Source organism: Pipistrellus kuhlii, unplaced genomic scaffold (assembly GCF_014108245.1).
Source record: "Pipistrellus kuhlii isolate mPipKuh1 unplaced genomic scaffold, mPipKuh1.p scaffold_m20_p_17, whole genome shotgun sequence".
Classification (NCBI taxonomy): domain Eukaryota; kingdom Metazoa; phylum Chordata; class Mammalia; order Chiroptera; family Vespertilionidae; genus Pipistrellus; species Pipistrellus kuhlii.
In genome coordinates, this window is record NW_023425482.1 from 3,251,306 (window position 1) to 3,270,233 (window position 18,928).

The window sequence follows — 18,928 nt, forward strand, 5'->3', positions numbered from 1 at the left end:
ACATCAGAGATGAGGCCACGATGCAGTGGGAAACTGTTGCCCAAGCTGGAGCCCTTTAGAGAAGTCACCAAAGGGTTTAACACAGATTGACTTTTCCAATGGCAGTGACACAAAAGTGTCTGTGATGTGGCCAATCTCAGTTCCAATAAACCACTTACCTTGTTTCTTAGATTTATATCATCTAATTCTTAAGGTGTCCTGCTATTGCACAGATTACATTCCCTAAGTTATTCGTGAGATTGAGCAGGTTAAGCAATGGTTGCCTTTCTGAATGTCAGGAGTTTGAGTTTGCTCTGTATCTCTCTACCCCAGCTGTACCTGTGATAAACACATTCTGCTGTCTGTTTCTATTTTCCCCACCCCCAGGATAAAACCAGCTGAAGTTAGGTTAAAAGTCTAAATGAACCATTTAATTAAAAATTTTAGCTGAGTGATTCATATATTTTTCTCCTTTAGACATTTTATACTGAAACTGCTCATCCTATATAATAAAATAGTAATATGCAAATTAACCATCACTTCACTACACCCACAAGCCATGTCCACCAGCCAGTCAGGAGTGCGTATGCAAATTAACCCAACCAAGATGGCTGCAGTCATGGAGCGAGCAGGAGGCTTGGGTTTCCCCAGCAATGGAGGAAGCCAAGCTTTTCGCACACCCTGGCAGGCCCAGGCCTCCACTCTACAAAGTTTCAATTAATAGAAGATAAATCCCAACAAAAATGGCTGCAGCTACGGAGCTAGAGAGAGCAGGAAGCTTGAGCTGCCCCCAGCAATGGAGGAAGCCAAGCTTTCCACATTCCCTGGCAGGCCCAGGCCTCCACTCAAGGCTTCAAAGTTTCAGTTATATAAGATAAATAAATCCCAGATCCCAGGGCCTCCTTTTGGGTCACCAGGGGGCATGGCCAGCCTGCAAACCACCACAGGCCCCTCGCCCAGGCCACTCCACACCCCAAGGGAATCCCCACCCCAATCCAGGACACCCTTCAGGGCCAACCAGCTGGCCCACACCCATGCACCAGGCCTCTATCCTATCTAATAACTCCATCTAATAAGAGTAATATGCAAATTGACCATCACTCCAACACACAAGATGGCAGCTCCCATGTGGACACAAATTGGCTGCCACAAGATGGCCAGCAAGGGAGGGTAGTTGGGAGGTCAGTTAGGGGCAATCAAGCTTGCAGGGGAGGGCAGTTAGGGGTGACCAAGCCTGCAGGAGAGGGCAGTTAGGGTCAATCAGGCTGGCAGGGGAGTGGTTAGGGGGTGATCAGGCTGGCAGGCAGAAGCAGTTAGGGGCAATCAGAAAGGCAGACAGGCGAGCAGTTGGGAGCCAGCAGTCCTGGATTGTGAGAGGGATGTCCGATTGCCTGTTTAGGCCCAATCCCAGTAGGATCGGCCCTAAATGGGCAGTCAAGACACCCCTCGAGGGGTCCCAGATTGGAAAAGGTGCAGGCTGGGCTGAGGGACACCTCTCCCCCCCATACCCCACCCCCCATGCATGAATTTTGTGCACTGGGTCTCTAATTTCATATAAATGTTTTCTCTGATTATCAAGCAAGTAAACAAAAAAGAACAAGGGGAAATCTCAGTAACTCCATGATTTTTCCAGGAGGGCCACTGGGAATACAGCTGTGACTGGTTCAGCTGGTTGGAAAGTCAAAGGGCATTCTGTGAAGGTGCTGTTCTCAGATGGCCAGCGGTAGCCACCTGCTGTACCCCACATTCCAAAGGAGGTAGCCAATTCCTATGTCTCCTCCAACCACTGCAAAAATTTGTATAACTTAATACATTAGAGACCCTTTCAGAAAGCTGTATAGCACCAATGCCTTTCTAAAACCCTGGAAGGGACTCCATTCAATAAATACTTGAGCATCTCCATGTACCTCTGTGTGATTAGCACAGGCTTCCTGGCCATGGCCGGGGAGTTCAGTTGGTTAGAACGTCATCTGGAGACATCAAGATTGTACATTCAAATCCCTGGTCCAGGCACATACGAGAAGCAACCAATGAATGCATAAGTGGAACAACAAACTGATGTTTCTCTCTCTTCCTCTAACATCAATACATTAACAACAAAACGTGTCCTGCTCTCAGAGCCACTGGTCTACAGAGGCTGCATCTTAAACCACTATGAACATTGACAAGGGCCATGAAGGTAATAGAATTCACCTTGTCTAGAAAGCCAGGGGGCTGAAACAGGGAATGCTGGAAGTGGAAAACAAGAGATGAGGCTCTCCAAGTCTAAGGAAAACTGTCCTAAGGTGGCTCAGGATAATGAGCTTGGGAAAGCCCAGCAGCTGGAGCAAAGTGATGTGAGACAGAGAATGGAAGGAAATGAAGTCAGCAAGAACAAGTAAAGCCACACAACCGGAAGGCTGGACTTCACCCTGTGTGCATGGGGAAAAGTATGGAGAGCATCCAGTGGTCCAGGGAGACCAAGTCCAAGCAGAGAAGAGGATGGCTCTGCAGAGGTTGGGAGGGGAGGGGGAAAAGACATGTGTAAGAGACATTTAGGGGGTAGAACTGAATGGTGGTGATATCAAAAGGGCATCAGGCTCTTATGCTACTTCAAAGGGAGTGGCAAGACTTAGATATTTCAACTACAAAAAAAGTCTTAACATGTGACTGTCTCACTAACAACCTCATTCTCAAGCCCAGTTTTATAATTCCAAGTTCTGTGTGGCTTTCAGGCTTAGAGCTCTGGGAGGAATGGGCATGTTGCCGTAAAAGAATATTCAGGATGGTGTTCTTTCAGTATATGCAAAGTGCATATGAACTTCAAATAATCAGAAGCAGTAAAAGGTCTAAAAGTGCTTTTATTAAAAAAAGAGCTGGCAGTTTCCTCTTAAAAAGAGGTCAAGATGGCAGTGTGCCTGTATTCATGGCCTCCCACAACCACATCAGAATTACAATTACCACGTTTCCCCGAAAATAAGACCTACTTACAGGTTTCCTTCTAAGTGAAATATAAGGCATCCCCTGAAAATAAGGCCCCTCCCTCGGCTAAACATGAGAGATTTGGTCCACTGATTCTGAAAGAAATGAAGTCACAAGAAATTCACCAGGAAATTCAGGAATTGGATTGTTATGATGTTCCAGAAGATGATGACATGATTGTCATTGAATAAATGAGTAAATTCTTGATACTGTAGGATTCACAGTTTGTCTGGTTTGTGTTGACAACTACCGTACCACCGTACCATATACAGGTAATAAATTTCCTTTATTTTCATATAACAATAAATGTGTACCATATTCTTCTTCATGGAAAAATAAGACATCCCCTGAAAATAAGACCTAGCGCATCTTTGTGAGCAAAAATTAATATAAGACACTGTCTTATTTTCAAGGAAACAGGGTAAAATACAGAACCATCATTCAGAACCGCCTGAAAGCTGGCTGAATGGAAAAGTAAAGAAAGCACACTGGGACTGATAGGAGGCGGGGAGGGCCGGACTCACGTGTGCTATTTTTTAATCAGGAGGAAGATCGTCTCTGCGGAGGCCACCTCTGAGGAGCAAAGGGTCCCAGCCCCACCCAGTCTCCAAACCCAGAATTCCAGAGCTGAGAAGTCCCCGCAACCATGGGCTATAAAAACCAGTGTGGATTGTGGATGAGGGACACAGAGGTTGCTAGAGTCCCATGTTCCATTTAAAGAGCTGGTGCACAATCTTAGATTCCCAGCACCTGGCAGCTTTGGAGGATCCAGAAACATTCCAGGAGGAACTGAATTGTCTGGCATCATGGCAGGAACTTGGAGGTGGCTTTCTTCCAGATGGGGGTGCTCACTGGGATCACTGTTTCTGAGCTGGGACCTCCCCTGTCCCAGAGCTGACTAGCAGCCATATCTGAGTCTCCATCAGCCTGGAGCACACTGTTAGCTCCACTCTGGTGATTCCCTAAGGCCCCACCCCATCAGATTTGCAACCCCACCCACACTGTTTGCAGCAGCTTTTCCATAAGAATGACTTGTTCTGACTCAGGCTTCAGACTTTGCTAAAATCTCTCAAACAAGCTGCAGCTGATGACAGCATGTCCCAAACCTATCAATAAAAGGCCCAAGACCCAGCACTAGCACCAGCCTGCCTTGTTTCACAGCTGGGCTTTGCCTGTACACCTCCAAGCCCAATATAAATACAAATAACAATATAAATACAAATAACAGCTGTCAGCTGATGCCTCTGTAGCTCCTGCTGGGTGACTCCAGGCAGTGGCTGACTTTGCACCTTCTTAAGGGCTTAGAGCCAATGCATTTGGTGGACAACTTCAAACTCTACACATCCACAAACAGCACACTCAAGAGGCAGACTCAGTGAGCACCAAAGCCCCACTGAAGCAAGTCCTGCTCCATAGGCATATCTCCTGTACGGCAGTTCTCCCACTGCAGTCACAGCTGGTCCTCACAGCCTATTAGCCAAGGCTCAAATACAAAACTGCACATAGCCTACACAGCGATGCACAGAGTGCCCAGCTCAGGTGACTGGGGAGGCTGAGCCACTGGGCACTACAGGACATCTAATACACAAGGACACTCTACCAATTCCAGCAAACGTAGTAGCTCTACCTAACACAGATACAAACACAGGGAAGCAGCCAAAATGCAAAGACAAACATCACAAATGAAAGAAATTGAAGCAAGCAAACTACTAGGTACAGACTTCAAAATCATGGTTATGAGGTTACTCAAGGATATTCATGAGACTTTCAAGGATCTGAATGAGGATGTCAAAGATATGAAATGGGACCAGCCAGAAAGTAAGCATACACTACTGAAATAAAGAATAATTTACAGGGAATCAACAGAGTAGAAGATTCCAAGAATCAAATCAATGATTTGGAATATGAGGAAGAAAAAAACACCCAATCAGAAGAACAAAAAGAAAAAAAATCCAAAAATATGAAGATAGCGTAAGGAGCCTCTGGGACAACTTCAAGCGTACCAACGTTCACATTATGGGGTTGCCAGGAGAAGGGAGTGAGAAAGATATTGAAAACCTATTTGAAGAAATAATGACAGAAAACCTCCCCTACCTGGTGAAAGAAATAGACTTACAAGTCCAGGAAGGGCAGAGAACCCCAAACAAAAGGAATCCAAAGAGGCCCACACCAAGACACATCATAATTAAAATGCCAAGGGCTAAAGACAAAGAGAATCTTATAAGCAACAAGAGAAAAGCAGTTAGTTACCTGCAAGGTAGCACCCATAGGACTGTCAGCTGATTTCTCAACAAAACTTTTCAGGCCAGAAGAGAAAAGCAAGAAATATTCAAAGTGATTAACAGTAAGGAACTACAACCAAGATTACCCATAAAGCTCTCATTTAGAATTGAAGGTCAGATAAAGAGCTTCACAAACAAGAAAAAGCTAGAGGAGTTCATCGCCACCAAACCATGTTGAAGCATATTCTTTAAGAGGAAGAGGAAGAAGGATTAAAAAAATGAACAATAAAATGGCAACAAATATATATCCATCAACAATTTAATCTAAAAATCAATATAAATGAACAAGAAATCTAACGAACAAAATAAATGTGAATAAAATAAAATCAGAGGTATGGAAGCACAGAACAGACTGACAGATCTCAGAGGGAAGGGGGTGGGGTGGGAAGAGATTAACCAAAGATCTTACCTATGGACACAGACAGTAGGGAGGGTGAAGGCCTGGGGTGGAGCAGAAACTGGATGGGGGGCGGGAAGGGGAGATCTCTATAATACTCTCAACAATAAAGATTTAAAAAATAAAAAGAGCTGGGCACCTTCACAAATTAAGTCCATAAAATTCCCTAAGACAAGATACTGGATTCTAAATTACAACTAATTCATAAAAATGAGATGAAACATATTACCCATAGAAATAATTATTGTACTATAATTTTCATTAAGAAGCAATAAGTAGATATTTCCCAAGACACAAATAATTGAAGAATCATAAAAGAAATGTATCTAAATGAATCTTCTCTTGAAACATTCAATCCAGCTTATTGGACTCAATATTTATGCATTCATTTCTATAGACACTCCATGGCATCATGTTAATGAAGACTACAAATACAGACCATAAATTGCATCGTTAAGGGAAAAGCCTCACTTTGACATTCCTATGTTATGAACAAATTTCCTACCACTCTAAATGGGAACCAGAAGGGAGTGGCAAGAAACATTCAGTGATGAATAGTAAGGACCTACAACTAAAATTACTGTCTCGGTGGGAACACCGGTTATTGCTTTCTCTATTCTAATATACATTTCTAGGTTAAACTAGGTAATAAAGAATATAATAAAGAGCATTCTATATTCACAGAAAACTATATTCCTATCCATTATACGAAACCTAAACTTGGGCAAAATACCCCTCCTTGTCTCTCCCACCCCAACCTCAGCCTGCTGGGAACAGGAGACGGCAGGGTACCTGCCTGCTCTTCAGAACTGTTTAACATTTGGACATTTTCTTGGTGTAAAGAAACCCACAATGAAATAGTCATTATTCCAAAGTTTTTTTATTTCAAATTCATTGAAAGAAATAAAATTATATTTAAAAAAATAGAGTATTCTCACAAACTGAGGAAAGCCAGGAACAAAAAGAACAAGTTTAGTACTTTTTCCTGAGAAGCAGATCTAACAGCTGTAGAATGGACTTTCTCCTTCCTAGCTTTTGTCAAACAAAAATTTTTTTTTCCTATTTCTAAGGCATCAAAAAGCACTTGAGTGCTAATAGGGTTGTTCAGGTTCATAGCTTCAAGCCCTCTACTGGGGATTAAGAAATATCAAAAATTGGTTCAATTTCCTTTACCATCAAATATTGTATTGTACATACTTCTACTTTTTAATGTAAATTTGAGACTTTCGCATTCATGACTGGTCATGTGACCATTTTCTGGTCATATTTTATTAAAATCTTTCTTCTTACTAAGAATGTCCGAAGTATCTTAGCTCATACCCAAAAAACTGAAAGGGGCCAGACACCAGAAAGAGCTGCTCTTGATCTCACCACCTGCAGCCAAGACCCATCAGAAAGCACCCATCCCGGGAGAGTAGGGGTACAGCTAGGAATTTATATACTGAAGCCTAATTCCTAAACGCCTGGACCTGCCAGCAAAGGCAGATCAAATCCTAATGGCTCACAAGTAACCTACAGAACAAACATTACAAAAGTCATTTTATAGTTCCCAAAGCTCTAAACTTACCATTCCCTACACTTTATTAACCTCAATTTTATACTGATAAATCTATCAAACTAAAAACTTTCATTCCCAAACACTTCAGTAATATCGTCAAGACAATGGTTAGCATTTTTGTCCTATGCACAAAGGACTGCTTGAGCTCAGTTTTAATTTTGCATAGGTAACAAGAAAGCTTGAACCCATCTTCCCAAATTTCCAATTTTTTGTTCTGATTTGAAATATTGAGTACACACTCCTAATGACTTTCCTAAAGCTTCTTTTCTAAGTTAATTCACATAACTGGTAACCATTAATTCCATGGTGACATCAATTTCTGAAAGATATTTTTTAGTAAATAAGATATTAAAGTCTGTAACACCTATTATAGCTGCTTAAGGATTCAAGACCTAACTGCATCTCCAATTAGGTTAATTATATAACATTGATCAGCTATTAAAGATTCAGTAGGATCTGTGGGTATCTCCTAGTTCAGTGGTCACCAACCTTTCCACAGACCACCGGTTGGTAACCGCTATCCTAGTTCGTTATTCAGAACACCCACTACCAGTAGGTCAACACTCCAACCCCAAGTAAACTGGTGTTGGACCCAAATGGAAGCCCCTATTCTGTCTCCTGGCTCTATAGGGAGTAAACCCTCCTGGGACAGTGGCTCTCATAGAACAATAGTGGGCTCCTGTCACTTGCAAATGGTACTCATGGCCTCATTAACGGTTTTGCGAGTTTCAGGGCACTGTGATGTCTTCTGCCCAGAAGAAGAGCACAGACAGCACTCTTCCACCAATCCAAGGGGACAACTTGAGTTACATGCTGGTTACATTGTCCCAGGACCTAGTATGAAACAGCAATGTGGCCAAAAATAACCAAGTTCAAATGAGATACCTGGTAACACTAATTTTTTAATCAGATGGGACTCAGTCTCGTCACCAGCCCAGGTACGTGTACACACCCACAAAACAAACACAGATATGCACAGAGAGAGGGGAAAAAAACCAACAAAGCCAAGTTTAGCTAGAATTGTGCTGATTAAAAAAAAAACAAAAACAGAACATCAACAAGGACAATAAAAAACTACCCACATTAGTCTAAAACCAGACTAGAGATTCCGGACTTGAGTGATTGCCATGTTTTTTAGTCTCAACAAAAATGTCAATATCCTGAGTTTTATCATATTTTCTTTCTAAAATAATTTATGGGATATAAAAGTATACAAATAACTAAACAGAAGCAGTGGTACAAAAAGTGTGGAAGAACAGCTCACTAACTAGAAAAAGAAATATCATAAAAATATAAAAAGATGCATTTAAGTGAAATAAATTAAAGGTTAAACCTTATACTTTCAAGTTTTCTTAGATTATAGTTTTGGAAGATGATGATCCATTTTTCTAATAATCACTTGGTTAAGTTCAAATACCAAATAATCTTTCATAAGAAGTTTTTGCCTTTAAAACTCAGCCCTATGGCAGATATTTCAACACAGGTGAAAATACCCGCTGAACTGTTATTCCAAATACTAATCAGTAGCTTCTGTGATCAAACTACTAAGACTTTTTCTTTACTAATTTGGCTGTCAAAAAAGTATTTTTTAAAAATGCTTCCTTTACTAGCATCTGCAAAAACTAAAATTTTAATACATAAGTTTCTCTAAACTACTGAGTTGTTTGATGGAGTTTTCTTAAAGGACGCTAAGAAATGCCAATCCAATAACCCAAAGGTATCCCAAAAACATAATTCTACTATTCTTTACTTTTATTTTTTAAAAACCTATTTGCTCTCTAAGTGTTATATTTTTAAACCAAATGGCTGCATATTGCCTTTACTTAGCCTGACACTGCTACTCAAAAACCCGTACTGTTGGGGAAACAGTACGACCTATGCTAAGGTTTATGCTATATTCCATCACTCCCAATTACAAAGCGGCTGGTTTCTATAGCCCTAAGGATTTTTAATTCAAAATTTAGAATAAAATCAAAAATAGATTATCACAAACAGCATTCAACTTTTCTTAATCCAATTAATCATTTCCACTAAAATCCAGAACCTTCTGCATGACCTTCCAATTCCTCATTCCTTTTGTCAACCTTTAAAAAAAGCATTTCTTGGTTAAGTCAGGATTTATTAAGAATATCCAGGTCTGGGACTTTTTTTTTTTTTTTTTACCATATACCTTAAAAATGTGTTTCTTTATCCCAATATCATTTAAAACCAGAAATTTGAATTACATGGCTAACAATTTTAGCTAATTAACTCTTCAGTGCTGATCCTAGAAAACAACCTTCAATGGCTCTTTGGAAATGTTCAGCCATTGATATGAGTGGTGTAGGTCGTCAACACCCTTCATGTTCAAGCCACAAATTGTGAAGTTGGGAAGGGGTGCAGTCTACTGTCCTGCATTGTCAGAACTTGTCATATTTTCAGTGCTACTAGGTTGCACGTTGTCTGCAAGGTTGTGTGCATGCTCAAGAAACAAATCTTTCAGTACACTTAATTCCTTAGTCAGCAATTTAATTTTTGCTTCCAACCGTTCATTCTCTTCTTTGAGCTGATTCACTCTCTGCAGGGTATCCTGTGCTTTCTGCTTGCTTTTCAACCGGCTCTTTTTCACAGCCATGTTGTTCCTCTCTCTGCGTTGTCGATACTCATCACTGTTTCGATCCATGGGTGAACTCTTTTTACTTTGCTTGCTTGGAGGCACAGCCTTACCTCCTCCCCCAGGGCCAGCGGGCACCAGCTGAGGAACCTGCTGTAAGCCGCTGGCATGAGCCGGAGTATGAATGACACTTATTCCGTTCACTCCTGGAGTACTGTTGTGCTGCGATATCTTGCTCATTTGGGCACTCTCTCTTGCCAACACAGAAGAGGCAGAAATGAGGGCACGACAATCAATGGTTTCCACTCTACCGAGCCAAGAAATCTTCACATGTACCTAGTTAAAGAATAAATTGTATTAAAATATTTGAAATGACAAGATCAAATGAGAATAAACTTGCATGTACCTAACAGCAGGCCAACATTAATTATGTTAGGAAAAGTCTACAGCAACTGCCAACTGTTATAATGTTTCAAAAGTCTAAACCATTTATTGAGAAAGGTAAGTTACTACAGAAACAACAAATGCAGCCTACCTGAATCCCTGAGGGCACTGCCCATCTGTGACTATTTTCAAAAATGGGAGGAAAAACACAAGAACACCACTAATTAGGCAGCACATATGAATAGTACTTGGCAATCTGCCAGAGAGAAATTTGAGATGTTGATTTGAACAGGGAATAGCTGAGTTCAATTATGATAGAAGAAACAACTGCAATGAAAAGGGGGGAACATTTCAATTGTTGGTTGAAGTCAAAATAGAATGCTGTTGCAGAATGCCCCCACTCCGGTACTCATCAGGAATACTGTCCTGGGGTCGATGCATGTTCCTTATTCCAATATACAGGGAGTGTCATCAAGGACTTGACTTTTCTCCCAGAGGATGTTTTATGGGATATTTTGAAAAGGTGGGTTTTGTTTTTTGTTGTTGGTGGTTGTTTTTTTTGTTTTTTTTTTAATGACCTCAAGTATTAGTACTTTACAGAGATCTCCTAAGTTAGTTTCTTGAATCATAAATTAAGAAGCTTTGAGACACCCAATATTCTTCCCCATTCCACCATGCTTCTAATAGTGTTTTTTTTTTCTTCTTGACATAATTAAAAAATACATCTAAACACAGTCAAACTAAAACCACCAGGAAAAAAACAAAAACCTTAAAGTGCAAGTACTTGGGCTCAGGCTAGACAGAGACCGAGCAACTGCAGTGCCTGCACCCACTTCACGCTGCCGGAGGAACCAGAGGACATGCCAATTCTGAAATAACTAGTGCTGCCTGCAGAAATGAAGCCAGTTTCAAAAATTAGTCATATTTGGACTACTATAAATTCAACTAGGTCACTACAATTGTCTCAAGATGTGTCAAAAAGCATACCTATCATCATAAAGCCACTTCAAGACAAACTGCCTAAGCCAGTGGTCGGCAAACTCATTAGTCAGCAGAGCCAAATATCAACAGTACAACGACTGAAATGTCTTTTGAGCCAAATTTTTTAAATGTAAACTTCTAACGCCAATTCTTCAAAATAGACTTGCCCAGGCTATGGCATTTTGGGGCCAGAGCTGCAGTTTGCCTAACCTGAATGAATCATGTCCACCAAGAAGTCATAGCATTCTTAAAAATTTAGATAGTATTATGAACCATAAAACTATCTTGTTCTCTTTTCACAAAACTGCTAAAACTGCATCATGGAGAAACCTGGAGTCAGAATTATGAAATGTCTAAAATGAGATTATCTCACAGTTCCTTAGAAAAGCTTAGTAACATCAGTAGCTTCACCTAAACTTTCGTCAGGCATTTCTGTATAAACACTGTCTGTATGTTTGCTTTTTTAAACCTTTGATTGTACAAAGTCCATATACCTTTTGGTTTTTGACTCGGAGGGGGCCTATAAGCCTTTCTTCAGTCACCCAGAAGCCAGGTTCATCCCAGCCAGCCATGTGCCCCATGCTGCCCAAGTTCAACGCAACAAGATCACAATCATTTAGTACTCGAATTACACCGGTGAGGAAGTCAGTGCCATGTCTGTCCTGGCCCCCAATACAGACTCCGTGGGTCTGACTCCAAAAAAGTTTGGTGATGGCATCACCAAAGCAACTAGTGATTGGAAGGGTCTGAAGACTACAATGAAACTGGGCCATTCAGAACACAGAGGCCCAGACTGAGTAGTACCTTCTGTATCTGCCCTGATCATCAAAGCAAGAGGCAGAAAGAAGCAAATAACATTAAGCACAGTGAAAATACCACTTTTTGAAAGTCAGCTTTATGCCACAGAGTTGACTTACAAGAACATTTTGGCACATATTCTCACCACATTATCTGGGAACGAATGTGTATTCACAGACAGTTGAAATAAACATCAGCTCATAATGTGTGCATGATTTTGTAGCTTGGTTTTACAGATAGCATTGTATTCTGTATTACAAGCATCTTTCCAAATTGATAAATAGGAATGTAATTGAGGGTCTAAATGTGTGGGGGTTTTTTCCTTTTTATTTGGCTAATGCCCTTTTAGTTAGTTCAAAATGCGTGGAAACCACAGGCATGAAAACATGAAATGGACTGATGAATTTCGGAGGGAAGGGGAAAAGGGGAGGAGGAGAAGATCTTATATGTAAAGATCTTATATGCATACTAGAGGCCCAGTGCAATTCATGCATCGGTGGGGTCTCTCGGGCTAGCCCGTGCCCTCTCACAATCCGGAACCCCTCAGGGGATGTTGTCATGCCAGTTCAGCCTGATTCCCCACAGGCCGGGCCAAGAGACTCCACTGGTATCTGTGCACCAGGCCTCTGGTTGTTTATAATGAAAAATTTGATTTGTTTGGCTACTTTTTTGAAGCCTGTCTCCCTACTTAATGTGCAGGCAGAATTCTTACTCACAAATTCCTATCTATAGAAAAAGTTACCTATCCATTTATCTATTATTTATTTATCTACCAGATAGTCCACATATCATCTTAGAAAATGTATCATATTTAAATTGATTTATCATAACAGTTGATAAGATATGCAATTTAAATTGGTCTTTAGTTAAAAGGAATAACTTTCAACATTTAATATGTTTTATCTAAAACAATATGTTATAATTTTATAATGAAATATCTTAAGTTTGCATAGTCTATTATTCTACTAATCCAATCTATTGCTATAATTAATTTATATAAATTTAGTTTCATTTTTTATTTAATCCTAAACTTATTGAATCATGCAGTCAACTTTTTTTTAATACTCATTATGTTAGGAGCATATTTTTGAGAAAAATGTAGCTGTAATTATTATTCTAAAAGCCAAGTTTATTGTAATAAATACTCCATAGAAGTCAGGAAAAGACATAATTCCATCATTTTATTAGCATGACCTTCCATACCTTATTGTATATTTTGAAGATTTAATTTCTTGATCAATAAAATTAGTGTGTTAAATAAAAAAAAAAAAAAAAAAAAAAAAAAAAGAAAATACCACTTTTGATGAGATTGTCAACTTTTAGCTAGAGAACTCTCTGAAACCTTAAAGAGACCCTGGGGACTGCAATATTGATGGCCACCACCCTCAGAATATCATAGATGACATTAGCATGGAATGCCCAGCTAGTTAAGACTACAAAGGCAGGCCCTGGTCAGATAGCTCAGTTGGTTAGAGTCATCCCAATACGCCAAGGTTGGAGGTTTGATGCCCATTCAGGGCACATACAAGAATCAACTGATTGGAACAATAAATAGATATTTATCTCTCTCTTCCCTCCCCCCCTCTCCAAAATCAATAAAGAACTACAAAGGAAAATATTTTAGTTAAAGATTATTTGATAAATAAAAAAAAATTTTAAGTTCTTATATCATAACTTTCAACTGTTTTTAAAGCCACCCAGGCAGTCTTGAGCTAGTGGATCATCTGTTTCACTCCAGTACTACAGCAAGATAGAAAGCTTCCTTCCAACCATGATGGATATCTATTTCAAGTATATCTTTAGTAATGGACACTTCACAATTTCCCCAGGTAATTATCTATTTGGTAGAAAGTGAACATAAGTGTTTTACTACATTTTTTTGTTTAAATATATTTTATTGATTTTTTACAGAGAGGAAAAGGGATAGGGAGTTAGAAACATCAATGAGAGAGAAACATTGATCAGCTGCCTCCTGCACACCCCTCACTGGGGATGTGCCCACAACCAAGAATCATGCCCTTGACCAGAATCGAACCTGGGACTCTTGAGTCCACAGACTGACACTCTATCCACTGAGCCAAACCAGCTAGGGTGTTTTACTCAATTTTTAAAAATTAATTTAACACCTCCTGGGATCATCTCAACAATCATAATCATGTTCCTCTTATCTTTTTTATTTTGCATATACCACTTATATTTTTATGAGTCTTTAAAGCTAATCTCTACAGTCAACTCAGCAATAACAATGGGATGTGTAAAATGGTAAAATGCCTTCTAACTGACAACACATCACCAACTGCAATCACTAAAAACTTATTAAAGGCTCCAACCTCATTGATGTTCATACCCATTTTCTTTAAATACATATTTTTATTGATTTCAGAGAGGAAGGGGAAGGGAGATAGAAACATCAATGAGAGAGAATCATTGATTGATTGCTTACTGCACACCTCCCACTGAGCCCACAACCTGGTCATGTGCCCTTGGCTGGGATCAAACCCGGGACCCTTCAGTCTCTATCCAGAGCCAAATCGGCAAGGGCTGTACCCATTGTTGTACCCAAAGATAGAGAAGGGCTCTTTCACCATAGTCTGACCCATCTTGCCAAGCAAATTACTAGGCTGAACATAGTAGGCAAATGAGCCCTTTGGCTTGAAAAACAAAGAGTAAATCATCAAACTGTTAAAACTGTGAGAAGGGGAAATTTGGAGATAATAAAAAGAACTAAAAAACTGTGTTGTTGTTTTTTTAAGTCCTTCAACTAAAGCAAGCCAAGAAAGTAGCTCTTAAAGTGAAGGGATATCCATTAAGGAAAATGAACCAAGTAAAAGGAGCCAAATGGTCTTAAAGACAACTCCAAACAGATTATCGATATTGTTTTTATACTGAGCAAGTAACTGCCTCTAAAATTACACATTTTACAGTTTACACTCTCATTTGTGATTTTGTTCCTTCCACAAACATTTGAGCACCTATAATAGGCAAAAAATACATTTATTTCAAATCTGGATATTCAACCCTAGATGGAAGTCTGGTCCCTATGTGGACAAATACTATTTGAGAGTGCAATCTGCTCTTCAGGAAGCAGGGTGCGCCTTGCTTCCTTGCATGTGAATCATTCAAGCAGGAAGCAGCAGAAAAAGTGAAAAGCAGTAATACTCAAAGGGTGGTCCTTGGACCAGCAACATCATCATTTGGGAATGTGTTAGAATTACAAATGCTCAGGCTGTCCCAGGTCTAGGAGCTCCAGGAACAACAGGGCTGAGCAATCTTATTTTAGTAGGACCTCCAAGTGATTCTGATGACACTGAAGTTTGAAAGCCACTACTGCAGATAATGGATCTTAAAAACAAACAAACAAACAAACAAAAAAAACTGGTGTGGCTCAGTGGTTGAGCATCAACCTATGAACCAGGAGGTCATGGTTTGATTCCAAGTGAGATCACATGCCTGGGTTGCAGGCTTAATCCCCAGTAAAGGGTGTGCAAGAGGCAGACAATCAATGATTCTCTCTCATCACTGATGTTTTTATGTCTCTCTCCATCCCCCTTCCTCTCTAAAATCAATAAAAATATATATTTTTAAAAATGAACATTGAGTGGTAACATTTTTAAAATTCAAGTAATGTTCATTCAAATCAGTAACACACAACTCATAATGTTAGAATGAGTAAAACAAAAATCAAATCTTTTCTTTTGGGAAAATAAACATGTCAAGAATTTTCCTAACCCTCATGTCATCCCTCCTCCCCACTACCACCACATATTCCTCCCTGGTCCCCAAGTTAAATTATTCACTCACATTTCCTCAGTTGAAGGTCTACACTCCAAAATATTTACAGATGTTTCAACCTTGCTCCAAATCTGTTCAATCATTGATATGTGACAATTCTATCCCCACCCTGGGAAAAAAAATTTACACCTACCATCTCTCTCCATCCCAATGCCACAGAATTACCTTAGGCTGACATCATGTCTCAGGGGCACCAGTCTCCTCTGCTTTAGCAATGTTCCCTCCAACCACTGTCTCCAGAGCAATCTAACACTCAATTCCAAGTGTGTCTCACCCTCTTGTTGAAAATTCTTCTGTGGCTCCACAAATGGAATCAAATCCAAGGTATTAACCCTCCTTAGCCCCTGCTCCCTTATATTTCACACCTCAATAATACTGAACCACAATCAGTCCTCTAAATGGTCCTTGCTTTCTCTTTTCTTTGTGCTTCTGTCCAATTTGCTTCCTGGTTTCTTTGTCAATACCAACTCTACAGTGTCTCCCGGTAGACTAACCTAGAGACCCAGAGGCAGGACTCTGTCTTCATCTCCTCAGGCCCAGCATCTAGAGCAGGGCTAGGCATATGGTGGTGGTGCTCAAGAAATACTTGTTGAATGTAGGCTCAAAAGACGAAGAGAAAATATTTTTCAAATAAACATCTTATATAAAAGATTTTAAAACTCTTCAAATAACCTCAATTAAATCTAGAGTATGACTAAGATATCATTGTCTAACTACCTAAAGTTCTGGGTCTTTATAGAAGAATTGGATTAATATACTGAACTTGATCCTGGTTTGTGAGGGAAAAAAGCCCCTATATATACTGTGAACATCATTCTTATCTGGTCTTTGCTTCATTTCAGTTAAGAACCTTTATTAATTTCTACTTACTCCCATTATTTTCCAATTAATAACCTAAAATTCTTAGGTATGTGTTGTCAAGGACTGACAACTTTTACTACAAGTGAAGTCAAGGTGAGCGAAGTCAATAGACACCCAAATGAGCAATTATTTCTATTTAGTTGTATTGCTTACTTCATGACCCAAAACGGGTCCATGAAAAAGGGTACATCCCTTCAGGGAAAATATAAATAAGAAAAGAAAATGTATATTCATTTGTCTTTTTTTTAAATGTCATTTAAAATACACAAAGTAACAGTACACATACATTGTTTATACAGACCAGGCTAAAAAAAAAAAAAAAAAAAAAAATTAGCTTTAAAGACTCAAAATATTTTTACTGATAGGACTGGACAGCCTAAAAGGTAGAACATGCAATAAACCTGGAATTGTGGCTAGCTGCATTTATCATTTATCATGCATGATCAGATGAAGCAATCTTAGACCATAAGTCCAAATTCAGTCCCCATGAGGTCCTATTTTTCTTCACCAAGTACTCAGCATGTGCTGTTAAAATTCCTAGGGAGGAAAGCACCACTCCATGATCTGATAACCTTGCTGAAGTGCTCTTGTGAATTTAAAGGATATTCTTAAAAAATGAAGTTTTGTTTCCATGTTTTATAGGCAGGTATTAAAAATGACCGAGTCAGCCAAGTGTGCCACCAGAAGCAGGAATCAAGAAATTGAAAATTATTCAGCTCATCAGCATCCTGTAATTACTTAACCTTGTTTGCAGTAAATTCTTCCAGAAACAAGGAATTAACTTTAAGAATCGCTTATCCCAAACACCACTCAAGTGGCAATGGCTGACCAGATTTTAACTTCTAAATATCAAAAACATGGGTGCAGAATTTCTTGGTAAAGCAAACCCTCATAGTACTTTACTTAAAACACTTTTGTGGGAGTTGCATATCCTACCTGAACTAAGGGACCACCTCTTCAATGAGGATTCAGCTGAGTGTGGGCCGAGGCAGAACTGCCAATTTTGGTGCAGCCCCTAACTGTTAAAACCTTTCTGACACTGACTGACACGTTTTAAGATGCCAGGGTAAGCGTAAACCTCGGACAAGAGGAAAACCAGCACTTAAGCCTTCTGAAGAAAAACATATGAGCTTACTTAGAACAGATTATCCTTCCCCTCAAACCTGCCATTCCATCCTCTCCACCTTAGACACCTCTGCGGGCGGTTTCCTGCTGTGCTCCCTCCACCACGCTAAGGAGGCGCTTCGTTTCTTGCCCTTTTCTATCCAACTCGTGGTGGCTGCACCTTCATCTCACCTACGTTGATGGGTAAACGGCGGGGTGTTCGAGCTATAGCTCCGTAAGTGACACAAGAGTGAAGTCACTACGTAAAAACCATCTGCTTTCCCAGGCCGCCTCATCGCTCTGAACACAACTCACGACGACCCCACACGGAGCAGCCCCGGAGCAGGAAATACCCTGAGCCACGAACATAGGATCCGGTCCTCCTCCTGCCTTTGGGAACACCCTTTATCCCCAGGGGCCAATACGAGCCGGGCTGGTCAGCGCCGCACATTCAGAGGGCTGGGTTCCGGAGGGGGCGCATCTCGCCTTCCATCCCGGCCCCGGCCCGCGGCGGGGGGCGCCCGGCGGAGCGCGGGGGTCGGCGGGTGGCGCCGGGGCGCTGGGCCGCAGCCAAGGATGAGCTCAGAGGTCCGCCGGGTGTTGCCGGCAGGTTGCATCAGACGCCGCGCGGGGACGCCGCCCGCGACGCCGGCTGCGCGGGGCCCGCCCGGCCCGCCGGCCGCTCCGGTCTCCTCGGGCTGGGCCAGCGCCCACGCGAGCGGCGGGCTCCGCCGCGGCCTCCTCCAGCCCGCCCGCCCGCCCGCGGCCTCCTTACCTGCGCCTCCAGCCCGCCCGCCCCCAGGCGGCCTCCACTCCGAGCGGCCCCGCACGGCGCGGCCCGACCCGACCCAGGCCTCGCAGCGAGGAGGAGCGACGGTTACGAAACCTGCAGCCTCCGCCCGTTCCGCAGCCGCCGGCTTCCCTTCCTCGCCCTGGCCTCGCGCGCTACCGCCGCCGCCCGACCAATGGGAGCGCCAACCTGCAGGCGACGCGCCCGCCCCTCGCAATGGGCAGCACCACCAGCCAATCAGGGGCGGAGGCGTTGGCCAAGGCGGGGCGGGGCTGGCGGGCGTGGTGGGAGCGGATGGTCGCTGCGGCCGCGGCCCGCGGTATCTCGGCAGTTCGCGCGGGGCGCCGGCCTGGAGCTGTGGGTCCCCCGCCGTGAGAAAGGTTCTGTGGGAGTTGGAGAAGCGTAGCTTTGTGAGGGCAGCGTTATCTTTGGAAAACACAATGTCCTG

At 41.6% G+C, this 18,928-nt stretch overlaps 1 protein-coding gene across 4 annotated transcripts; it reads right to left on the reverse strand.

The window, feature by feature from the left end:
* Positions 1–6,480: 6,480 nt before the first annotated feature.
* CEBPG (CCAAT enhancer binding protein gamma) lies at positions 6,481–18,663 on the reverse strand. 4 transcript variants are annotated; one of them, XM_036440537.2, is made up of 2 exons: positions 18,466–18,663; positions 6,481–10,106 (listed from the first exon to the last, which is right to left on the reverse strand). In XM_036440537.2, the coding sequence occupies exon 2, from the start codon at positions 10,008–10,010 to the stop codon at positions 9,561–9,563; it is 450 nt and encodes a 149-aa protein (XP_036296430.1). In that variant the 5' UTR covers positions 10,011–10,106; positions 18,466–18,663; the 3' UTR covers positions 6,481–9,560. The 4 variants fall into 4 exon arrangements, with proteins under 4 accessions (XP_036296430.1, XP_036296433.1, XP_036296432.1 ...); XM_036440540.2 differs by having other exon boundaries at positions 18,577–18,649; XM_036440539.2 differs by lacking the exon at positions 18,466–18,663 and adding an exon at positions 17,523–17,704.
* Positions 18,664–18,928: the final 265 nt, after the last annotated feature.

Coding starts and splice junctions, on each gene's coding strand:
- CEBPG (XM_036440537.2), bottom strand. CDS start 10,010: ATGAGCAAGATATCGCAGCACAACAGTACTCCAGGAGTGAACGGAATA.